Source organism: Jatropha curcas, chromosome 3 (genome assembly GCF_041381405.1).
Source record: "Jatropha curcas cultivar XTBG-Jc1 chromosome 3, XTBG_Jcur_1.0, whole genome shotgun sequence".
Lineage (NCBI taxonomy): Eukaryota > Viridiplantae > Streptophyta > Magnoliopsida > Malpighiales > Euphorbiaceae > Jatropha > Jatropha curcas.
In genome coordinates this window covers 28,200,043-28,224,503 of record NC_143153.1, presented here as the reverse complement: position 1 = coordinate 28,224,503, position 24,461 = coordinate 28,200,043, and the positions used below count along the sequence as shown (strand labels likewise).

General features: G+C 30.2%; 1 protein-coding gene across 1 annotated transcript; it reads right to left on the bottom strand.

Moving 5' to 3' along the window:
- Positions 1-7,788: 7,788 nt before the first annotated feature.
- PFK5 (phosphofructokinase 5) lies at positions 7,789-19,020 on the bottom strand. Its single transcript, XM_089719124.1, has 13 exons — positions 18,410-19,020; positions 18,241-18,331; positions 17,656-17,729; positions 16,701-16,812; positions 16,362-16,457; positions 16,087-16,188; positions 15,913-15,987; positions 14,956-15,096; positions 14,697-14,813; positions 14,516-14,620; positions 12,493-12,573; positions 11,160-11,288; positions 7,789-8,347 (listed from the first exon to the last, which is right to left on the bottom strand). Exons 1-13 carry the CDS (start codon positions 18,727-18,729, stop codon positions 8,180-8,182), a joined length of 1,611 nt encoding a protein of 536 aa, XP_089575250.1. The 5' UTR covers positions 18,730-19,020; the 3' UTR covers positions 7,789-8,179.
- Between the last annotated feature and the right edge of the window lie 5,441 nt (positions 19,021-24,461).

The following is a 24,461-nucleotide window of genomic DNA, read 5'->3' as shown; positions in this document are numbered from 1 at the left end:
TTGAAATCTAAATTTGTTTTTGTTTTTTTCCTTTGTGAAACAATTAATTGCAAGTTTTCAAGTAGTTAATCCAACTCATCAACATAATTTTATACACTCAAAACGTTGTCGTTTAGCCATCTCTGGTGGACCCACAGTACTTTTTGGTTAATGAACTTGCAGTGCTTTTTGTTAAAAGAGTTGAGAGTTGAAGCAGAGTGTGACCAGTCAACATAATGTTTTTTAAGAGTTAAATTCATTGATTAAATAAGGATCTTATTTCATATGAAAAGCTGAGATCATGTCCCACTAATAATATATATATATATATATATACCAATTATTTTTTTTCCCAAGGAGTTAAACACGTGACATTTTTTTTTAATTAGTCTCCATTTACTATGTACTGAAATTAATTAATTAAATGCAAAATCATAAATTTTAAGACATAATAATCAATAATATATAAAACAATAATTATTTGACTGAATAATGATTAAATAAATAATTAGCTCAATTATAATTTTCCCACGGGATGAAATGGTGATCAAAATCTCAAATTTTTATTTGACTATATAAATAAATAGAATTACAAAAATAAATAAAATTAACTAATAGAATATTTTATTTTGTAACTTTATTCTAGTATATTTTTTAAAATAGTTTAACATTATAATTACAATTTATGAAATGTTATCTACATTTGTCAAATTAAATTTGAATATTTTAAATTTTAAAATTACTTATATATAAATCAATTATATAAAAATTAAAAATATTTTAATAAAAATTGAGATATAAAATTGTAAAAAACTAAATATTTATTATTAATATTTATTTATACACTTGTCATTTCATCTCCCTTTGTTAATTGTCATTTAAGTCGTAACTGTATTTTCCCTCGATTCCCATTAAAATATTTTTATTATTATAATTATTGATTGTTATTTATTATTTCTATCATGATGTTGTCATCATTTAAAATAAAATAAAAATTTAACATCATAAATTTGAATTTTACAAGTTTTAAAATTATTTGTTTACAAATAAGTTACATGAATATTAGAAAAGAATTTTAATAAAAAGTAAAATACTAAAATTAAATATTAAATATTAAAAATTAATATAAAATTATGCATAGCACAAGCATATGGCTAGTATTGTTTATATGTCATTTGACAACTTATTTTCTTATTATGCTCTTATTTAATTTGCAACTTTATTAAAAAAAATATATTAGTATTACTATACTATTAAACATAAATTGGAAAAACAAAAGTAGGATATTAAGGGAAAATTTTATGATTTAACTATATTAATTATATTTTCTTAATCTGCTTGAAAACTAATCAATGTCTATTTTTATGGACTGATAGTAATATTTAAAACTAAAAAAGTTTAAAATTTAAAATTTTATATTTTTATATTTGACATAAATATTTTTATTAAGAAGGGACATAAATAAAAATTTATTTTAGAAAATTTGATATGATTAAATTCAATTCAATTATGTTATTACAAATAAATAAATAAATAAATAAATATATATATATGTATATAATTCAGCTATACAAATTGAAAAATGATTAAACCTTATGTAAATCTTTACCATAATTCAAAATGAGATTAAAATTGCATCATGTGTTTTTTTCGCCCATTTGTAAATTGAGGTTCCATTTTCTCCAATAATTTTTGTTTATAGTTCCAAATAATTGAACTTCAATGTTAAATATAATACTTTATTTTCAAGGATTGAATATCATTAATTTAAATTATTAGGTTTTAGGTCATTGTTTAATTATAAATTTCCATTCTAGATGATTTGTAAAAAAAATTAAAATAAAATCTATAAAGAGCGATTCAAATGGTAAGTAATGCCTGAATTCAGTATAAAATTATGTATTCAATCTGCGAAATGTATTTATGGAATGGACAATTACAAATCTTAAAATGAAAATACTAATTGATGGATTGAAATTAAATAGATAAGACAAAAACTCATTCCAATTAATACCATCTAGGGTTTCATTCTTTCTTCGATTTCTTTTTATTTTTTTAAATAATAAAAGGAACATAATTTCTTTTATTTTTTATAAGGGAATACAAATTAGGGAAAACAGTTTAGAAGGAAGAAATTGAACCAACAAAAGAAGCAAAGAAGGAAGTGCATGAATATTTGGATTGCAATGTAGCTATATACAGAAGAATACAACACACCACATTTATTTGAGAGAGACATTTACTGGAAAATTCATTAATAGTTTTAAAAATTTTAAATTTATATCTGATGAGAGATATTGAAAGTAGGACTGCTTTTAGTTTATAAATCTCAAAATTATTTTCGCAATTTGATTTCCTATAATATAAAATTCCTAAATTTTACATGATTTATTATTTTTTACTTTATGAAATTCAGCAGATTAAATTATTATTTTCATTTATTTTATTTTTTGCTCCAGGTTTTCTACTTAAAAAATATATATTCGTATACATTAACATATAGTTTTATCACATAATTATTTATTTATTAATCATCACATATCAACCAATATATTTATCAAGAATCATCTTTATTGTCATATAGTTAAAATAGATGGAATAAAGAAACAATAAATATAACAAGAAAAAGAGTATTATTTAGTAGTGAAACCAATCCGTATCAATAATGCTTTTATTATTTTTTTTTTAAACAAACCCTTAATTACAAATTTAGTAGTGAAATAATGATTGGTATTATTTAGTTTTGTTTTCCTTTTTCTTTTACTTGATGGATTTTATTTGATTATAGTTGATAATAACATTAATTTATCTTTGTTTGTCACAAAAACAATTTAATAAAAATATGTGAAATTTTGATCGCAGGGCCCACATAGGGGCGACTCTTCTAGTGTGGAAATTCCTATACCCAAAGCTCAAACTCGAGACCTTTGGTTAAGGGAAAAGGAGTGTAAACCACTACGGTTTTAGTGATTAACAAAAGTTGATAAATTTTTTTTGTTCAACCACTATTATTATTATTATTATTATTATTATTATTATTATTATTATTATTATTATTAGGATTTCATTAAAAAAATTCAATCAATACAAATAATACAAGGACATGATTTGACTAAATATAAAATAAAAACAATTATAACTAAAATAATTATTATTCGCTGATCCAATAAGTAATCCTAACAGAAGTTGGAAAGAAGAAAACTTAGATAAATTTGTTTTATATTGTGGTGCTTCTTAATATTATTAAGGAACTCACTCTTGGAAAACAACTTGAAAAAAAAGGATTGAAAATCAAGAAAACAACTTGAAGAAATAAAGAAGAGCTTTTATATATTTGTATTTTCTTAATTTTGTAAAACTTGTGGGACGTTGCAAGTATTAAACTTGTAATGTCTTTTTAGTTAGCTTGTCAAAATTAGATTTTAGGTTTCAAAAATTAGCCTTCAAAACTGGAGAGGTTACAAGTGAGTGTTAAAACTTTGGTTATTATATATAATTAACCAAATTTATTTTTAAGCTTAAAATTACTAATTTGACTTATAATAACTGAATCTAAATCAAACCGATAAAATTCGATTTGAATCAATTTTTATACGATTCAATTCTGGATTTAACTATTATAAAAATATATTCAGATATATAGAAATTAAGCTAATTAAGAAGAAGATGATTTTTTTTTTTTTTTTCTGTTGTTGGTTGTTTTTCTAGGTTTGCTTTGTTCATTACGGAGGGGCTAAACCGAAGAGGGACATACAATCATAAAATTCTGTTTTGATTTAATAAAAAAATAAAATAAATAAATTATTACCGTACTAATAATAATGAGAAAGGTATAATTATAACTTTTTTAAAAAATTATTATTTTAATATATTTAAATATAGCCGAGTAGTTAAATCCAAAGTCCACCGAACCCGAAAAAAGAAGAAAAAAATCACTATCCGAATCTAAAAAAAGGTCCGAAATCACTATTTGAAGTCGTTTATTAAGTGTATAAAACTGCTAAAATCAGGTGGGATCAATATCCAAATCCAATGGATGGGTAAAATTTCCATCCTCCCATCAATCATTTCTTGCAATATAAGATATTAGAGCTATTAAATAAATAAAAAAAGACACTAAAGGAAATTTATATTATATTATATAGACTTTTTGGCATTTTGGCAGGATGAAAAATAAATATTATTTTGTACAAAAAGAAGTAAAAAGATGGATCAATAAGGTACAAAAGCTTAGAAAGTAGCTACGTGCTTAAGTCTTTACTCTTTCCTCAGTCTGACTGTAATTTCAACAAAAAGTACACAGTTAAGTACAAAAAAAGCACAAATTAAAAAAAAAAAAAGTACAAATAAAAAAAAAATAAAAAGCAATTATATCCAATGCTGACCAGTACTACAGTCTACAGATATGAAAAGCATATGTCAACATGGAATTTTTTATAAATAAAATAAACCCATTATTAAATTAATTAATTAAATATCCCCATAGCTTACACCAATATATGCATGGCATATGAGACGAAACAACAGTGGCATCTACAGTCCACACGTGTCTTGATAAATGTAACTGAATAATAATTTAAGTATAAGGAAAGAAAAACAAAATGGAGCACCATTTTTATCCAGTGTGGCATTTTTTATACAATGAGATATTAGATTGACTTTGACCTATTTTCAAAAAAAAAAAAAGAGTTGACTTAGACCCTATTACTAGAAATCAAAACTAAAATCAGAATCGAATCCCCAATATTTTTGTAAAAGTTCCTTGAATTTTGATTTTGGTGAGATTTCAATCAAATTCAAATTCGCCATTTCTTAGTGGAAGTTTTTTTCTATTTTTTTCAAATTGATTTAAACTAAATTGAAATCCGCGGTTAGACTTTAATTTTTAAAAAGACTGTCCTAATTCTTAGGACCAAAGCACCAAAATCGAAACTAGTTAAATTGATTTCAATTTCATCACTCCATTGTTTTTTGTTGTTTTGTCATCAGTTAGTGTTTACAAGGAAGGTATAACACTCTCTAGTAGGCAGTAATGCTATTTAAGCATACTAACACATTACACTTTTTAGATACAAATTAAAGCCCAATAAGGGCAATCCAACCCATAAAGGTCAAAATACAATTACAAATTACAAACTGCTTATTGGTGAGTTGGGGTCAGCAAATGGTCAGTTTGGTTAAAATTGAATCAAACCGAGATAAAAAATAAAAATCAAAGTTTTTTTATCAATAGACTAAATCAAAATTGCTTTCTGAATTGAATTGATTCAAACTAGTTGGTTCGATTAATTTTGATTAGTTTTGCCCTTTTCGTTTGATTTTAAACCCGACCAATAGATTTTTATCAAATAGACTCAAACCAAATATGAAGTCAGTTCAAATCTAGTAAACAAATAACCGAACCGAAATGAGTGGGTTTGATTTGGTCATTAGGTTTGCACAGCCCTATTGGTGAGGATAGGAATTGAACCCATAGTTTTGGACCAATTTAATTCTGAAATATTAATTGAACTATATTTTTCAATTATTTTTACATTCCACAGAAAATTATACTATATTTTTCATAATTAAACATGCTTAGAGCACATCTCATCTCCCTAGGCGTAAATATGTTAATCGTCCTTTCTCTTCTGTGCTGGATTTCTGTCTTTTGATGTAAATGTGTAACTAACTTGTTGCTTGCTTGTGGGGACCTGAAAACCAATAGTCACTGCCCCTGCAACTGCAGCAGACTGGCTTTTCGTTGGTGGAGGTTTTAAGGCTCGATCAGATTTCTAACATGCTCTGTTTCTCATGCACACACATACAGTAGAATGATATGTAGGAGAAAATGAGTATGAGTAGCACTAGACCAGCCCAGGACCCAAGAACAAGAGAACTTTTCTTGTGCTTCTCTGTCCATTGCCAGATCAACAGTTAAAAATGTAATTTCGTACTCTTTAGTGTTATTAATTAATGAGAAGGGAGTAGTAATACTGATACATGTTTTTCCATTAAAGAGCTGACATCTAATTCTGAACCTATACAATAGAAAAATTGTTGTGTCGTGTTTCATTTTTTAGCTATTTAAAGAAATATAGTTAATTTTTACCAAAAAAAAAAAAAAAAAGAAATATGGTTAATTTTAGAGTAAAATACTTTTATATTCTTGAATTATAGTCAAATTAACACTTACATCCTTCTAATATTAACAAATAGCTTTGAAGTACCTAATTTACCATTTCGTTCTATAATTATATCCTCCTGTCCATTTAACTCAAATTCACCGTTAAAAATAAAAAATTCACAAGTTACTCTTATAGTGTGAAATTGTGTGATCCAATTCTTAATTTTGATTAACATAAAAACTAAGTCAAGCCACCGTTTGTATTATAATTTTTTAACCAATGATGGCCCATCGTCAGATTTGGCAACACCTGAGGGCAGTTCATATCAATCTATCAATCTATCATATCAGTTCATATCAATCAAATACTATTGTCTGTATCTTCCCTTTCTTCGTTTTCGTAACTTGTTTTAATTTTTCTATTAAGTAGAAAAAGCTAGAACAAAAAGGTTTGGATTTTATAGAAAAGATATTTTAAATAAAATTCAGATACCCAATACAAATTTGGGTTCCTCTGATTCTCAAGTCCACAACCAAAATCCTCAAATTCCTTTTCCATTCTAAACCCATCAGTATTGCAAGGGAAAAGACAACCACTCAATACTAGCGATATCTCAGAATTTGCTATCTCCTCTCAAGCTTTACATTCCTTTTTAATTTCCAGACTCATCTTATCGTCCCCCCCTTCAAGTCCGACTCAGCCCGTCTCAATCTCTCCAAAATAGGGGAGAGATATCATCCATGGTAGTTGAAGCTAGAGGGTTCTGTTTAGTAGCAGAGAACTAGATTTGATAATTGGTAGTGGTTTTGATTTTAGAGAAAGTAGTATGGAGGAGATGGAGAAACATAAGGAGAGCAACTTGGGAAGTTACTTATATTCTTCCTACTTATTTTTTTTTATTTTGTTTTTATTTTTAACAGTAAATTTGAATTGTAATGAACGGAAGAACATATAAGATGGAATGATAAATTGGGAACTTCAAAACTATTCATTAATACTAAAAGGACGTAAGTGGTAATTTAACTATAATTTAGTAATGAATAAGTATTTAACTCTTAATTTTAACATGACTCAATTAAGGAAAGTTACTTTTTGATTTGCTTCGTATCAAATCCACTAATGCTATTTAGCATTTGATATTATTGTATAAAATATCAATCAACAAATATTTTTCATTTATGTAGGAAAATTGTTTCATAATTTTCATAATTTGGAATAAGACTTGAGATTTGAAAATTTTTAAAATAATTTTCCTTTTAAATACATTTTTATTTTAATAATTGATTTAAATATTAATTTTAATTGGATAATAATTTACACTATTTAGTTAGTAGAATTCTACATTAGTACATAGTGTCTAATTAAGGATTCTACTAGGTGCTATGAAACCCATTATTCAATTAAAATTAATATTTTAGTTAATTATTAAAATAACAAAACAATTTTAAGAAAAAAAAATAATTTTTAAAAACAAACTACAGGACCCTATATGTCTTTAAAAAAAGGCCTGTTCAATAAAAGTTTGAAACCAGGTAGTAGTTAGTTGTACTTTCTGCTTTTAATATCATTAAAGTACCTGGCTTGACTGATCACATCTGCCGACTGCCGGTGACCTTCGCTGGGAGTCAAACTTGCAGTTACTTTTATTAGCAGCTTACGGTATCTCCTGCATCATACATTCTGTTCTCTGTCCAAACAAAAATGACAAATTTCTAGGAGAGATTCTTAAAATTAAATAGGAATTCGAGCTAGTTTACATAAACTCAGTCTAGTAATGTAATGAACTGCAAAAATTTTGATGTATGAATAAATACAGTTACAAGCAAATTATACAATGGATCAGAGTCGAGCACGAATCGCTCGGGTAATTTCCTATACCATCTTATTACAATGGTGCCTAGGTGATTCAGAAAACTGGCACATGAAATACTACTATACACTAAATAATTTATCTCATTTTGAGGAAAATTAATCCTCTATTATTTGAACAGCCTAAAATGAGAAGTTTCTAGCTGATTGATGTCCACTTAAGCTGGCATTCTGTGACTGAATAAAAATTTAGTTCTTTTGCATAAATTAGAAGGTTTTGGTAATTATATGAAGTCAGGTTGGCCTGTTGAAGTCAAGCAACGATGCCACATGCGGCTGTTAGGATCTACTGCCCTAGGATAAGAAATAACTTCAGGAATGGGAAAGTAGACGTAGTGAGTGTTGCATATGCCTACTGTAATTCCGCTGTAGCCAGCAAATGCACCATGGACCTGCCGAAACGATAAATTTAGATTAAAACTCCATACAAAAATAAAGTAACCTGCTAATAAGTGGATGATGTACAGTTTTTGAACTTACATGAGTTTGTTTGGTTCTGAAAATTTGTAACCATAAAGAGAATTAAATCAAAAGGAATTTCATTTTATTTAGTTCAGTTTTGCTTCTTAGTTCGACCGATTTCCTGTGTCTTTTGAGAGAAAATTACATTTTGTCTCAATGAAACCAAACTAACGATAAATTTTGAAAGTAAACATATTCCATTAGCTAGGCAAAATAATAATAATAATAATAATAATAATAATAACTCTCATCCAGCCCTACCCAACTACTTTTAACAATTGATCTAATTTCGTTGATTCTCCAAAAAAACAAAACCATAACTGGACCAAGCCAACCTACACAGTGAACTAATTAATGCAGATTTTGGTTCTTCAAGAACCAATGTTAATGTTGAATCTACCAATATATATGGCTGGCAGCTTGACCTAGCTCAGTCATCAGCTGGAAAGCCAGGTTGTCCTACCAAGATTAACCCTCTCCAACCCCACCCCCCAATTCCCAACTCTAGTAAGCCAAGAAGGAAACTTCTGAAGCATTTGGAATCTTTGGGCCAAGCTATCGATATAAGCTGGAATAACTAGCTACTCAGGCATACAGGGAGATATTATTTCCTTGCTGAAGTAGACTTCCAGAAACTTTATTACAAATAAAAGAAATTTTGAAAATGATAAATAAACTACAAAATCAAACCAGTTGTACTGTTACTTATTTAACCAGTCCAACATGCCAGTCTTTTCCAGATTCCGAAACTAAATCATAAAACCTAATAATTGTATGATTATGAAAAAAAAAAATGTGACTAGCACGTTGTTATAATATCTAAAATATCAAATCTAGAGTTAACAAATCCAATTTCATCCATTAGCTAACGCTGTATGTAGTAACATACAAGATATGAAATAGCTTATGGTATCTTAAGTACTAACATGAGAAGCTATATGGCAGTTGCTTTCAAGTGTCCCAAATGTCTCTAAACAATTGAATCCCTTTGTTTCTATTCTGCTCTCTTCATAGTTAAATCCACACTTACGTCAAGAAGAAGCAGAACTTTTGAGACAATTTCCCTATATTTGGTTATAGGTCTACCTCTGCCTTGATTAACACCCTTTACCATTGATATATTAGACTTACAAAGGGGAGCACATGAGAGTCTACATAGGATATAACTAAACCATCTCAGATATCCTTCTCTCATTTTATCCTCGACTTGCGCTACTTGCACCCTTTAGCAGGCATGGTCATTTCTACATCTTGTCCAATCTTGTGTAATCACATATCTATTATAATATCTGCATTTTTTCAATATTCATCTTGGGATATGATGGGTATTTGAGGCCCAACATTCTCTCTTGTTTGACAATGCAAGTCTCACTGTCATTCTAAATAACTTGCCTTTCACTTTGTTAGATATCTTCCTATAGCACAGTTGTATTTCTCCTCCATTTGCATCCATCTTATTTTAATTCTATGGATTATATCTTCATCTACCATGCACCCTTCTTAAATATAGAGTCTAGATACCTGAATTGATTGTACTCAGACACCGTAATACCGTCTAATCTGACCTCACATCCATTTTATGGCCAAACTAGCAGTGCATGTATTCTGTCTTACCACTCAACCTGAAACCCTTGGTTAACTCGGAAGAGAATTTGGTTTACTCTCTCATTAGATGATTCCAATGAGAGTAAATCAAAGTTGGAATCATCAATTAAGACAATATTATCTGCCAATAACAAGCATCATAGGACATCTTCTTGTGTACTACTGGTAAGCTCATCCATAACTAGGTTAAACAAGATTTAGACTATCTAACCTATTAAGCCATCTAGAAGTTTAGTATTCGAATTTAGCGAAGAAAGGCATTGAGCATGTAAATACATGGCAGGCTGAGCAATCTGCCAACTAGTGCTTCTACAGTAGGTAGATCACAAGTGTTTATTGAGTTTTAAAGTTTAGATTTGGAAAGGGACTAGGGTGATTAGAGTGAGAATAGAAGAGAATTTGATTGCTGTGAGAGTGCTACAAACAGTAACTTAGGCAATGGAATGCAGCACTTGAAAGAAGGAAAGAAGGAAGAAGAAGAAAAAAATAGAGAGATGACTGAACTCTCATCATTTATGCAAAAGCCTTTGCTTGTTCCACAAGGATCATAGCATGGGAAATTTCCTAAATAATCACTGAATAGGAAAGTGAATAACTTTCTAAATGAGAAGGTTCCTACTGAATAAAAAAATTCCTAAATTCTAACAACTCTAATTTCCTAATAGGAAGTTACATGGTACCTGAAATAAAATTGGAAAAAAGAAATCTCAAACAAGATGCCAGCCAAGCAGAGTAATAACCCCTTACAAGTTCAGTTCACAGTTTTATTATTCAGAAAATTATATCAGATAAAATGCCCTACAATCTATAAATCAATTAAACCTTAGTCCCAAACCTATTTGTGGCTCGTTATATGTATCAGGAAATTTTCAAAATATAAACAGATACCAGCTAGTTCAAGAAAAAAATTGTAGTGTTGTTGCTCCTATACTTGCAAATATCTTTCTTCAGTTATCCTTAATCTATCATGAACTATTGCTTCTGTCACTAACATTCAGGTCGATTATTGCTAAGTTTCCAGCATAAAAATCTTTACTAGTAAAATTACTAACCAAGCACTGAAATATCTGCTCAGTTGTTAAAACTTTAAAGTACACATTTACATTAGTAATTGGAGAAAGAGGAAGGGACACTCACAGCATTTTGTCCAAGAACAGTACATAAGATTCCATCTGATGCATTTGCACGGCATGCGCGGATCATGTATGTTGGATCAATGTACTTCACATCAGCGTGGACACCAATCTCCTTAAAATATTTTTTTGTCTGACAGAAATAATATTGGATTCTTGTCATAACATATTGAACAAAAATAAATTTCGAAATGCAGATAATCAAGATTTGTGAGTGAAAGTATGTGCAAATTATAAAGCTATTTATTAATCAATTAAGTTGACTTGCATTTCTCTAGCAAGGATAGCTTACGTACACCTGCATTATCCATAGCAAATCCCCCCACCAAATATGTATATATATCCTTCCCTCAACCATCCTCCTTCCCTCTTCCCTTCACTCATACCAAAAGAAGGGGTAAAGAGAAGTAGTTCACAAAGCCCAATAAACACCTATTACTACTCTTAGATTGCACAACTACCACACAGAAACATCTGTAGACATTGGAGTCTGTTTTCTCAACAGAAGTTAGGCAATAGCACATGTAACATAATGTAAAAATTATCAAAGAATATAAAAAGATTCACTGGTCCAATTCTTCCTCTATTTGGCGACGCAAGTTTCCTGTGATTCCTATGAGAAGTACACATGCCATTTGAATCATATAGTTTTGATTACTAATCATTATCTGATACATGAATTACAGTCGCATGATAAAATAGATTGGAATAATTCATTGGATAAATGATTTGAAGCACGACGGTTCAAAATCCTTGGTTTCTGAACAGTCCTACCAACAAGTTAAAATAACTAATAAATAGCTGTTTTAATTAATAAAATAGCTAATAAATTAGAAGATGAAGTTGTGCAGGTTGGATTTTGAACAGTCCAAGTTTGAAGGATAAACCCAAAGAGATCATGAGATGTTTATGGAGGCAACATAAGCCTGGCTCAGTGGCCTGCGTCAATCTTGTGAAAATATATGCTGCTTTCTTTAAACACAAGTGCAAAAATAATAATTTATGCAAGAGCATTAATACAGCAACTGTAAGACATGGATTAAATTACATAGTATGTAATGAATGACCAAAATAGCATAATATAACATGCATCTCAATTGATGTGATTAATGGATCAGGATGATATTTGAAGTTATACATGGTTGATTGGAAAATGGCAGGTTAAAGATGTTAATGCCTTCATGGGAACCAAAAGACGATTTGATGTTTAATCCAGTCAACTACATGTTCTACTAGCCAAATTTTATTTATTTTTATTATACATATATATTTTTGAACTGGTACTAGGCATGTTAACCTGATTGTCACAAACCATTCACAAATAAACAATCACTAACCTCTTGTTGAATGTGTACCCCAATATCTCCAAGCACAATGTTTCCAGATGCGTCAGTAGCATTAGTTTTCCGAAGAAAACTCTGCATCAAAAAGCAACACCATTATGCATTTCACACTGTAACGTGTTACTTTTTTCTCTATAAAGTCATAAGCTTACTCCCTTCCCCACATAAAAGGCTCAGAAACAATATCCATTAAAGGAGGAAATTGCTCAGGCTGAAAATCCTTTTTGATGAATTTTGTGGTTCAGAAAAGGAGACAATATTTTATTTGTAGCCATACATTTTAATGGAATGGCTTAGCCATAAAGCAAAATACTCTTGTTTGAAGAAATTGAATTTAAAATTAGCCCACACATACAATGAGAAGATGGTGCATAATCAATGAGTGGAAGTATTTATTATTCTCATATAAAGGGGAACAGGTGATACTGGAATAGAAGGGTAAAACTAAAATTTCGAAGAAAGATGAAGAATTTGAAACTTGTACAAGAAACTGTCAATTTGGGGATAAGTGATTAATAGAAAAAAAAAAGAATAAAATAAAGCATGAAAAAATAAAGCGTATAACTCCTTAGCCAATATGGTGCTTTAGTAGAAACATGGAGACTAGTGTTCTGGTGCATTGACAACATGGTTTTTATGCATTTTAAAAATGGCTACTCTGCAATGGGAATGCTCTTTTAGTGAAAACCTGCTTGCTAACTCAGATGCATTCACTTGAACCAAGATGGTACCCCCTCCCTCAATCTCTACATCATGCTTTGATATCCATATTATTTAATAGTTACATATATTTATTCAAAAATCATAACTGACAATCCATCACTAATAACCCATTGCGTTTTCTTCTGTTATTAATTTTCAGCAAAGCCAAACAATTTAACATAAAATATAATGGATTTGTTTTAGCTCATCCTGAAATATACATCTAAACCACCGTGCAAGTAGTTTTTCTCTGTACTTAAATTAAGGTTTTCCACTCTATACTGCTATAATCTAATTGATTGAATATCACTTTGTGGAATGATCATTGCAACATACGCAGTTGCATTTATTTACAACAATAACAACAACAATCAAACCTTAATCTCAAACTATTGAGGATGTAAACAAGTTGATACCCTCTGCCGTCTCTCTCTCTCTCTCTCAAACCTAAAAACTCCTTTTTTTTGCAAGGGCAGCCACCGGTGGTCACCCCTTTTTCTTCTTCTTCTTCTTTTTTTTTTTTTTTTTTTTTTACAAATAATCCTCAGATTTGTAATTTTTTTATATATATCTAAGTTAGTATTGCCCATATATTAGGACTATGGTTGCCCATATCTTAGGATTTTGTTCTCAGATATAGTTTTTTAATAGTTTCTGAGTTTATTATTGTCACCATTATGGTGATTTTGTTTATGGTATTTTGTTATTTGGATAGTTATATAGAAAGAAGTACAAATCTCCTCTCTGATAGAAGAAAGAAATATGAAGGTAATCAAATCGGACTTGTAGAGAAATCATGGAGTCAAACAATGGCTACGAATAGCCACAAAGTGGAACGAACTATTGTCTATGACACATATATTATGCTCTATCAACTAATCAAATACTTCAAATCAAGATTTGAGTTTTTTTATTCTTTGTATAGGTGGTTTATCATTAGACTTTCTTTACAAAAATATAGAAACATGTTGATCTGTATTTCATATCTGTATACTTTTTCCTCTCAATGAAATTTTCAGTTTAATTTCTTCTCAAAGAAAAAAAAAGTTGGGGATGCAGTTGCACTTGTTTGCTGTGTATATACATATATATTTCACACTCACATAAGAATTTATTATCTAAATTATGTTATTTTTATGTACGTTGCACGTCACTTGATTGAATTTAGCAAATACTAATAACTATTTCAAAGAAAATTTAATGTAGTAAAACATTGAGCAATAACATGTAAATGGCATCATGAACACATGATGAACGATTAGTCTAAGAAAAAGAATAAAATAGTTTTAAAAAAAAAAAAGTCAGTGCAGTGCACCTGTCCAGCTCCCTCTGCTACACAGACCACAGCTGATCCCTTTGTCTCAAGTAGGTATTTCAAATGCCTCAGAACACCATGAGGCCCATGCAAATGAAAAGGTACCTTTAAAAATGTATATATTGATTAATAAATACAGGCCCAAAGCTCTGGGTATGAAATTGCTATCAGCAATGATTACCTCTGGAATCAAACATATGTCGATTTGCCCACTAGCTAGGGCTGCATGCATGGCTATGAATCCACTGCTACGACCCATCAATTTCACAACTCCAATACCATGATAAGCACTATGTGCCTATGAGAAAGTAGAGGGAAAAAATATCAGTTAAACATATATGTCTGAATACCAGGAAAGAAACAATAGAATCACATAAGTTTAACAAATTTGATGTTACAAGCCCTCTATGACGAAAGTAATAAAATAAAAAAGTTTGTACCTCAATATATGCAGAATTTATAGCCCGTTGTGCCTCTTCAACAGCAGTGTCAAAACCAAAGGTTTTGTCCATCATCAAAATATCATTGTCTATGGTCTTTGGAACACCAACTACAGCCACTTTCAACCTTCTTTTACGGCACTAAAATCAAAGTTCAGTGGAGATAATACTCAGCAAAGATCAGAGAAGCTATAGATCAAAGACTTAAAAAGATTCCTAATAACATATGGAATAACTGGAATATCTCTTTGTATTAATTAATAACTATTATGATTGAAAACACGTTTCATAACAAATTGGAAATGAAGAAAAATGTGTTTGTTAAAAAACAAGATTAAAAGCGTCATTGTGGTGCAACTTCATCCCTATGGTTCTATCAAGCAAAAATTTTGAAGCAGAAGGTCCACAACTCCAAAGGAGGAAAAGAAAACTTGAGAACTAATAAATATAGACTTTCATTGGAAAATGAAAATGATTAAGATTAAAACAATAAACTTAAAATTACTCAATTTCCAATTTTGTCTTCTAATACTTTCAATTTTATTGCTGTGATAAACATTTACATTGTTAGTGATTCTCACTAATTTAAAAGGAGTGGAGCAATGTACATGTGGAATCTACATATCAATAACAGATTTATGCTCTTCTTTTTTTATTTATTGATAATGCTATAATACAAACTAATATTGCTATACTAAAAAGTTAAAATTTTAAAATTTATATATATATATATATAGATTTTACAATCATCACAAAAAAAATCATATTTACAGTTTATTAGAAAGAAAAATAAGGATGTAATCATCAAAATTGCAAAGAAATTAAAAAACAAAAGGCATCTTTAGCCAATTGAAATTGCTATGCAGGTTCAATGTATTTTCTGGACTTTCTCGTTAAATTGGCTAGCTAAGTTTGATATAATGCAGTAAATTAATATGAAGTTAAAGGCTCTATAACCTCATTGTGTATTGCATTAGCTCCAGCATGTGTACCGTTCCCACCCAACACAAAAAGCATGTTGATTCCCCTCTCCTGTGTCATCATGTAAATGATACCAGAACATTAAATGCTTAACACCAAATATTATTTTTACACCGGCAATTAGATAAAACTGAAGCACTGATTCAGCACCTCCATACTGTCAACCATGTCACTAACACTGGGTGATCCACGTGAAACTCCTAACAAGCTTCCACCCGAAAGATGAACATTTTGAACTACTTTCCTCGATAGCTGATGATAACAACAGTGAAGTCTAATTAGATAGCTGGTAACTTTAAATTTAAATGTTTAAAAGAGAAGAAGATATGTTTTTGTCATTTATCTTAATAGCATAATAACAAAATATTTGTATATATTAATTGATCCCTTGACAAACCATTACCAGTAAAGAGATAGGAATTTACCGGCATTTCACTCAAGTCATTGTCTGAAAATCCACGATAACCAAAAGGAATTCCCACTATCTTTTTGACACCATATATCTCAAGAGTAATTACAATCTGCCAAAGTTCTAAAAGATAAGCAACATATAATAAAAGGAAAGCTCAAACATATGATGCACCATATGATTTCCAAATGTTAGTAGAAGAAATTTTTGATATATGTCTAAAAGAAGAACAATGTAACTTTATGGTATTTCAAAATTCTGGAACCAGGGACTATAAATTATTGCAATTTATCAAGTGAATACAGGTGTCATGTAGATGAAGACAACAAGCAGATTGGGTTTAAATGATCCTGACCTGTCTTATGACATCATTGAGACCAGGGCACAACCCACCACAAGTTACAATTGCTGCCTTGACTTCTTCTGGTTTGAAATATATTTTTTCCCGAGGCCCAGCACGATGAACCCTGTCAAGTTTTCAGTACCATATCCATTGCAAAATATGATAAAGTTTAGAATGTAAATTAATCTTTTTTCCCGAGGTCCAGCACAATGAACCCTGTCAAGTTTTCAGTACCATATCCATTGCAAAATATGACAAAGTTTAGAATGTAAATTAATCTTTTATAGACCATAAAATGCCATCTTATATCAGCTGGAAAAGTAAGAGCCAAGTATAATAGTGCACACATATCTTATCACGTTTTCCCATTTCTAATTCTAAAGATGCGTAGATAATTGAAGTGATATAATTTTCTCAGAAGTTAAATGCTGCATATACTCCACATTTTGTTGTAAATATCTGACCTTGCAGCATTTTACTATCCCTGAATCATTGATTACTCACTCAAAAAATCACATAAAAGTGGAATGTCTTCTCCATTTTACCTTTTACATTAACATTTTCAGAAGGTAAACTCTCACAATGGATAATGTACATGGTTGCCTGTAATCTGAAGACATAATTCTCATTTCTCTTTTAATACACACACAAACATTCTGAGCCATTTTAAGAAATCTTCAGGACAACTTGGAGTTTAATAGTCAAATTAGTATCTTTGCAATTGATGAAACAAAAGTAAGCATTGTAACACTGGTAGATTATACTTTATTTGGAGAGTCCCATCAGTTATTCAATTTTTGTAGCTTTTGAACCATATCTGTTTTTGGTTCTCTGAGAAAAGAATTTAACTAGCATGTCCTACATTGTGAAAACCAATATACAAATGGTAAACGTAATAGCATTTGCTGCCAACAAATGCATGCATTATCTAGTTAAAAATTTACATAGAGTTGAGAGGCATAAGTACCATTGTTCTACCCAACTACAACCAGGATCGATGCACTCAGCTCCAGCAGATGATGGAGATGAGAACTTTATAACCTGAAATAAAATTAAAGAGAAAAAAAATAAGGAAAGCAAATCCTAACTGGCTTAAAGATGAATTAATTGTCCAAGTACATATAATTCAAAACTATAGGCTTCATTTGTTATAATTAAGCACAAATTTTGCGGGCATGAGTTCTCATGCTAAACTAAATTGAATACGGTTCGTGCCTCAAACTGATTTTGATATAATTTCTTATGCTACGGAATTCAATTTATTTCGTTTTCATAGAATGTTCAGTCCAGAAGAAAATTCTAAAGTTCCAATGCTTGACCATGGAAGAACTGAAATGACCAATAGATGGAAGTCCACACAAACACCATAGTAGAGATTGTAAGTAAACAAAATTGCCCTGAAGAGAGAAAATTTTGATGCTTAGCTACTATAATTAGCAACTCTAGAGAGTATGCTATGCATAACTGTCGGCTACCAATCTGTTTTTCCCCTTCTTTTTAAATTCCTCTAGTAACCTGGTGATTGTAATTTGATATGTAAAACGAAATATACCTTCAAAAGCACCCTATCATTATTGTTGATGTAACCATGCCACTCCTCATCAGATGGATAACCACCTGCAAAATCCTCTAAAAGTGGAGTCCTATATAAAATAAATAAAATCAGTAATCACGCAAAAATTGGCCGCAAAACTCAACAAACTAGAAAAAGAACAAGAGACCTCATCTTGAGACAAAATGTAGAGGGAATAGGCTGTGCATCAGGAAATACATCTGTGATATGAGGAATATTAAACCGCCTTTCGAAATCTTCTTGGTACTTAATTTTCCAGTCAGCATCGCTAAAATCAATCGACGAATTCTGCTTGCTAATCTCAGCAAAGACGCCAATTCTCTTAGCGATTCTACTCAAATTCGGCCTGAAAACGTGATAATTCGATAAAGAGAAGCCACGGGAGCGATGAAAGTGAAGAGAAGGCTTTAAGTGATGAAGAGAAGTAAGTTTAGGACCAGCGATCGAAACATGCGAGATACACTCCATGAAAAAAGCGAAGATTTCGATGCCTTTTCACTTCAAAGTAAAATGTGTGTATGAGTTTTTTCTCTCACTTTTTATTGTTTGTTTGGAGAATGAGAAAGGAGCTCAATGTAATGGAAGAGAGCGAAGAGAACGAGGGAGCGGGAGAGAGATAGAAACAGAGGGAGTAACAAGAAAAACGGCAGAGGAGGCTTTTTGGCTGTTTACCAACTGCGAAGGCTGTGGCGTAAAGAACCGAGGAGCTGCCAGTTTTTGAAGTTCAACGGGGCCCTGCCTCTCTCTGACTAACAACGACCTTCTTCCTTGTTTTAATTTTCACACGAGATTTTGTTTTCTTCCTCTAATTTATTTATTTATGAAAAAATAATAATTTATATTTTTTCCCAATATTTGGTGTATTCAGAAAAATCATCAAAATAAATTATTATCCTAGTTCAAATGAGAAAATTATTTTTTGGCTGTTCTCAAAAATAAAAGCTATTCTTTATTAAAATTTATAACCAAAAACTGTATATAATCTATTGGTATATTCTATTTGTTCCAAAATACAATCGTTTTTGGTTTGTTATTTATCCTAAAATATAAGTCATTTTGTATATTTTAAGAAGTATTAAATGATGTTTTTCTAATGTTGTTCTTGTTTACACTAAATATAATAAATACTTCACAAGCAACTATTAGTTTTGAGATAAATGATAATTTGATCAAATTACTCTTGAATTTGTTATAATCTAGGAGAATTAATTGTTCATTGATTCTTGTTCAAAAATTTTAAACGACTTATATTTTGAAACAGATAAATATCTAATTACAATGATTATAATTTAAAAATCAATTTTAAAATGGTGTCCAATGAAGAAATTAAAGATAAGTTGAATGTTAGACTTTCTATATAAAAATATAGAAACATATTGATTTGTATCTCATATCTATATACAGTTTCCACTTAATGAAATTTCTAGTTTAATTTTTTCCAAAAAAAAAAAAGGATAAGTTGAATGTTATAATTCTGGCATTAACCTTAAGAAAAATTGATTTTTAGATACTAATAATTTATGGTAATATAACTAAGTTATAAATTAAATTAAAAGAAAATTTTACTAAAATCAGGTAAAAACAAGAAGAATTGCAAAAATTGATTTTTGTAATACAAATTGAACTTAAAAATTAATTGTTTAAAGTAAAATGAAAGAAAATTTACTAAAATCAAGTAAAAACAAAAAGAATTGCAAAAAATGATTTTTGTAATACAAATTAAACTTAAAATTTATTTTTTAAAAGTAAAATGGTAAACTGGGGTAATATAGGTATGTTTTTTCTTAATAATAAAATTATTTTTTAATTAAAAAAATAGATGATCAAATTATAAATTATTTACATCAAATAAATCATTATTATTGTCAGCAAAAAAATAATTTATTTTTTTAACTTTTATGAAATAATATTTTTATTTAACAAATAAAACTCCATTTTGTTGTTGAATTTTCAATTGCCTTATGATTATATATATTAAAAACAATAGTCAATAATAAGTGTCAATAAATATATGTTAATAAATATAATTAATGTAAGAAGTTTTGCTTATTTAGCAATAAGTAGAATTTGCTGTTAAAAATTTTGGGCAGTATTATTTCGAGAGCGCATTTTGTTAATAACATAGCAACTAATTTTCTTAATATTAAACTGGCTATATTACTCTTCTAGTTAAATATTACGTTTAACCCATAAAATCCCTAACTCTTAAACTCAAGGCTTTCTATTTTCTCTCAAATCAATAAAACTGATTAATCCATGATAAAACCAATTAATCACACTAAAAAACTGTAAATGGTTAAAATTTCAAATTTTTCATAAATTTGCCATTAATAAATGGCTTTTAATGGCAGATTTATGAAAAATTTAAACTTTTAACCATTTACAATTTTTAGCGTGATTAATTATTTTTATCATGGATTAATCGATTTTATTGATTTGCGAGAGAAATAGAAAGCCTTCAGTTTAAGAGTCAGAGATTTTATAGGTTAAACAATACCTCTGAACATAATCCCCCTGACTGTTAATATGGTTAGTATTATTTGTTTGTGAAGTGCGGGGTTAGTTGTTTATTGGGTAGACATGCCATCTACTTTCATCCAATCATGCCCCTCATATTCGCATCTTGCTTTCAAACTTGTTCTCGCTCACTCTATAATTCAATCGGGTGGAACATTTGTGTATTTTTTTTTTTCTTTTCTAGTACCCTTTTTGTTCGCCAATGTATAAAAAACAAATAGTATGACAAGTAAGGACTTTCATTAAATCGGTAAAAATATTCGTGAATTTGAATATTTAAATCCAAAATTTCTTAATTTTATATTCTTAAATACATGAGTTAGAAAATCAATTTTCATTAGTTTTGGATTTAGAAATTCAATTTATATTAAGTATATAATATGAAATTCAGTAACTTTATTATTTCAATCAGTATTATTTTTATTTTTTTTGTGCTTAACTTGAAAATAAATAATTTCAAGCAATTTTGATTATTTAATATCAAGTCTAAAAATTTAAAACTATTTAAGATTTATTATAAAATTTAACAAAATAATTCTCTTTGATTTATCTTAACCTTATTTTAGTATTGCAATGATACATTATATATTAATTAAAATAAATATACATTTTTTTGTTATTTTATTGTTCATAGAAAATAATGCAGAATTATTAAGTAAAATTGCAATTTTAATTATTAAAACTATAACTAAAAATTTAAAAGCAGGTCATTGACTATAAATAACTAAACGCTAAACCAATAAAACAAAATTACATTGCAGGTTAGATTTTAAAAAACAACAGAAAAAAAAAAAAAAAAAAAAAGGAAAATTGCCGGCATGCAACCTTTTGGGACTGTTTGGCTACCTACACTCCCTAGAAGACAGTCCAAATTTTCCATCGTTTTCCTCGGCCTTTTCTCTTTATTGAACAGTAACCCAGGTTGATTTGTACACTTTCACATGGCCATCACTAGACAATAGTGGTAGTTTGTCTGGAAGGATAGAAATTAAGAATGAGAGAAAGGGGTAGGTGAGAAAAGGAAGGAAAGGAAGGAAAGGAAGGTATTCTTTTCCTTTTCTTGTCATAACCAAAACCAAATAAAATTTAAATTCTTGTTAGGCCTAATAATTAAAAAACAAGGTCTGCCATTTTGACAATTGTAGTAAAATTCTTTTAATTTTATAATAATTTTTTAACTACAATTATAATTTCATCCGATCATCGTGTATGTCCAAAAAATGCTAAAATAGTTATTTGTAGTATATACAATAAATTTATCTCTAAATAAATTTTGCAGTACAAATGATATAAACACCTAAACTGAAATACCCTGAAATTTTATTTTCAAAACTTTGGAATTTTTATTAAATCAAAAATCCGAATTTTTAATAGTATGGGTTGTTAAGACCGAGCAAGTTTAACTTGAGCCCAAATTTGAATTGGGCCCAAGCCCAATAAACAGACTGTCCGGAAATTTTGATGAAATAAAATGGAAAGCTACTATATAAACTAATTATCCTGAATTAACTTAGTGTTATTATTATTGTTTGTATTATTAGAAAGTAAATTGAAGAAATGTTTTATGACCCAACTAAAATAATTAAATAAATCGAACCGGACCCGGAAATCAATTTGAATTGTCGAAAACCCCACGAATAATCCGAAAACCGAGTGAAAAACTCGAAAACCAAACAAAATGAGACCAAACCATTAAATCAGACCAAATCGGTTCAAATCGAACCGGAATGGTCTAGAAGCCACTTTCTTTCCTTTTCTCTTTTCTTTTCCTTTCCCTCCTTCCTTTTCTTTCCTTCTTCTTCTTCCTCGCGCGACATCCTCTCCTCTCTTGCTCACTACGATCTCCGTCCACCGGCCATGGAAGTCGACACCAAGCACTCCATCTTGCTCCTCTCGTCGAGATGAACTCTTCTATGGTCTTAGTTCGCGTGATGAGGCCTGAAATTGAGAGAGATCGCGATTGGAAGGCTATCCACAGCGCGATGAAGTTTTCCGGCGAAATCTCATCAATTCCGTCGACTCCAAGTGCTAGGGTTGGTCTCAAACAACTCCTCTCCTACATATGAACCTTTTTCCCCCATTAATTTGTGATGTTGCTTGAGTTTTGATAAACCACCATGGACGGCGGCTTGAAGCTGGCTGTGGAGCTAGATCCGGCCAAACGAGGCACTGGCTCAACAAAGTGATAGCAGATTTGGATTCCTCACGAAAATTGGAGGCGGGTGGTGGTGACCTTGCAATTTTCTAGGCGGTTTCACTTTTCCGGCCACCGTGCACGGCGGTCGGCGGCAGCGGTTCGGTGACCGGCCGGCGGAACTCCGGCGAGGCCCCGAGAGACAGAATCCTCTTCTCTTCGCGCTAATCATGGAATCGTCGCCCGATTCCCAATGGATACGTTCTAAGACTCAATTCTCAATTTTTATATATATATAATTAATTGATTAATGAATTTAATTGAGTTATTAAATAGACTAAATTGAATAACAAGAAATTAACTTATTGGATTAACTTAAAAAAATATGAACATTTATAGTCTTTTGTAAATAAATTAGATTGATTAGTGTGCGTATTTGGATAGCGAACATGATTTGTTAACTGGTTTAGGACTTTAGAATAATGTAATTGTAAATTAGTTTAGAACATTGTCAAATAAATTACATGATTTTTATTATGATTAGGTGATTTGAGGAGAAAGAATAAATTAGAATTAGTTAATTAGTTATGTAACATCCTACCGAGTCGAGTCTTTGCATAGTCGAGTCTTTGCATAGAGTCGAGTTGAACCAAACCCGGTTGGGGTAGAATGAGATTATTAGTGGACTTACTTGATTGAGAGAAAAAGAGCAAAGTGTAAGGATTAGGATTTAATGGCATTAAAAGAACAAGCTTGGGTATTAAGTTATAGCTTTTTGACAATTGAGGTATCATTTAGTAAGTTTCCATCATTTATCTTGATTTTGTGATGACTTACCCGTAATCATCATTTTACTTTCCCATTGTTCATCTTTATCTTTATCTTCTTCATATTTCTTCATCCATTTAGGCAACCTCAATTCTCTCCAAGTAAGTAGAATTACTTGCAGCTTATTGTTATTCAGTCTCTACTTGAGTGATATTGTAGATAAGTTGTAAGAATTTTGATGTGTATAGGAGAAGGGAGTTCAAAGAGTGTAGAGAAGAGAAGCTAGAACAGAGCTCAAGCTTTTTGGAGTAAAGGTTTGATATCTCTTGATTTTTATTATTGTCTTTGCATGAGAATTTGTGTGGTGTGTTGCTATTGAGACAATATATTGCTTCATGTTGGAGAATGGTAGTGGTGAGAAAACAGGGGAGGTATTGAGTTTATGTTGAAAAACAGGGGAGGACTTCATCTTGATTTTGACCCCATTTAATGAGGGAATTAGGAAGTGTCATAGAAGAGTTATTTGTTCCTCTATGTGTTAGCTTTGCATGGGTTTTTGAATCACCCAAATTGGATTTGTATATTGAGAGATATGACCAAAAGAGTGAAGACTGCGCAGGCTGGAAAAGCGTCGCGACCTGGCACTGCGTAGGCTGGAAGCACGTCGTGCGCTCGCGACTTTGCACTGCGCGCTCGCGACTTCCACTTCAAACTCTCTGACTCTCAATTGGCATATTACGCGCTCGCGACTCTCAAGTGCGCGCTCGCGAAGTTGGCCCTT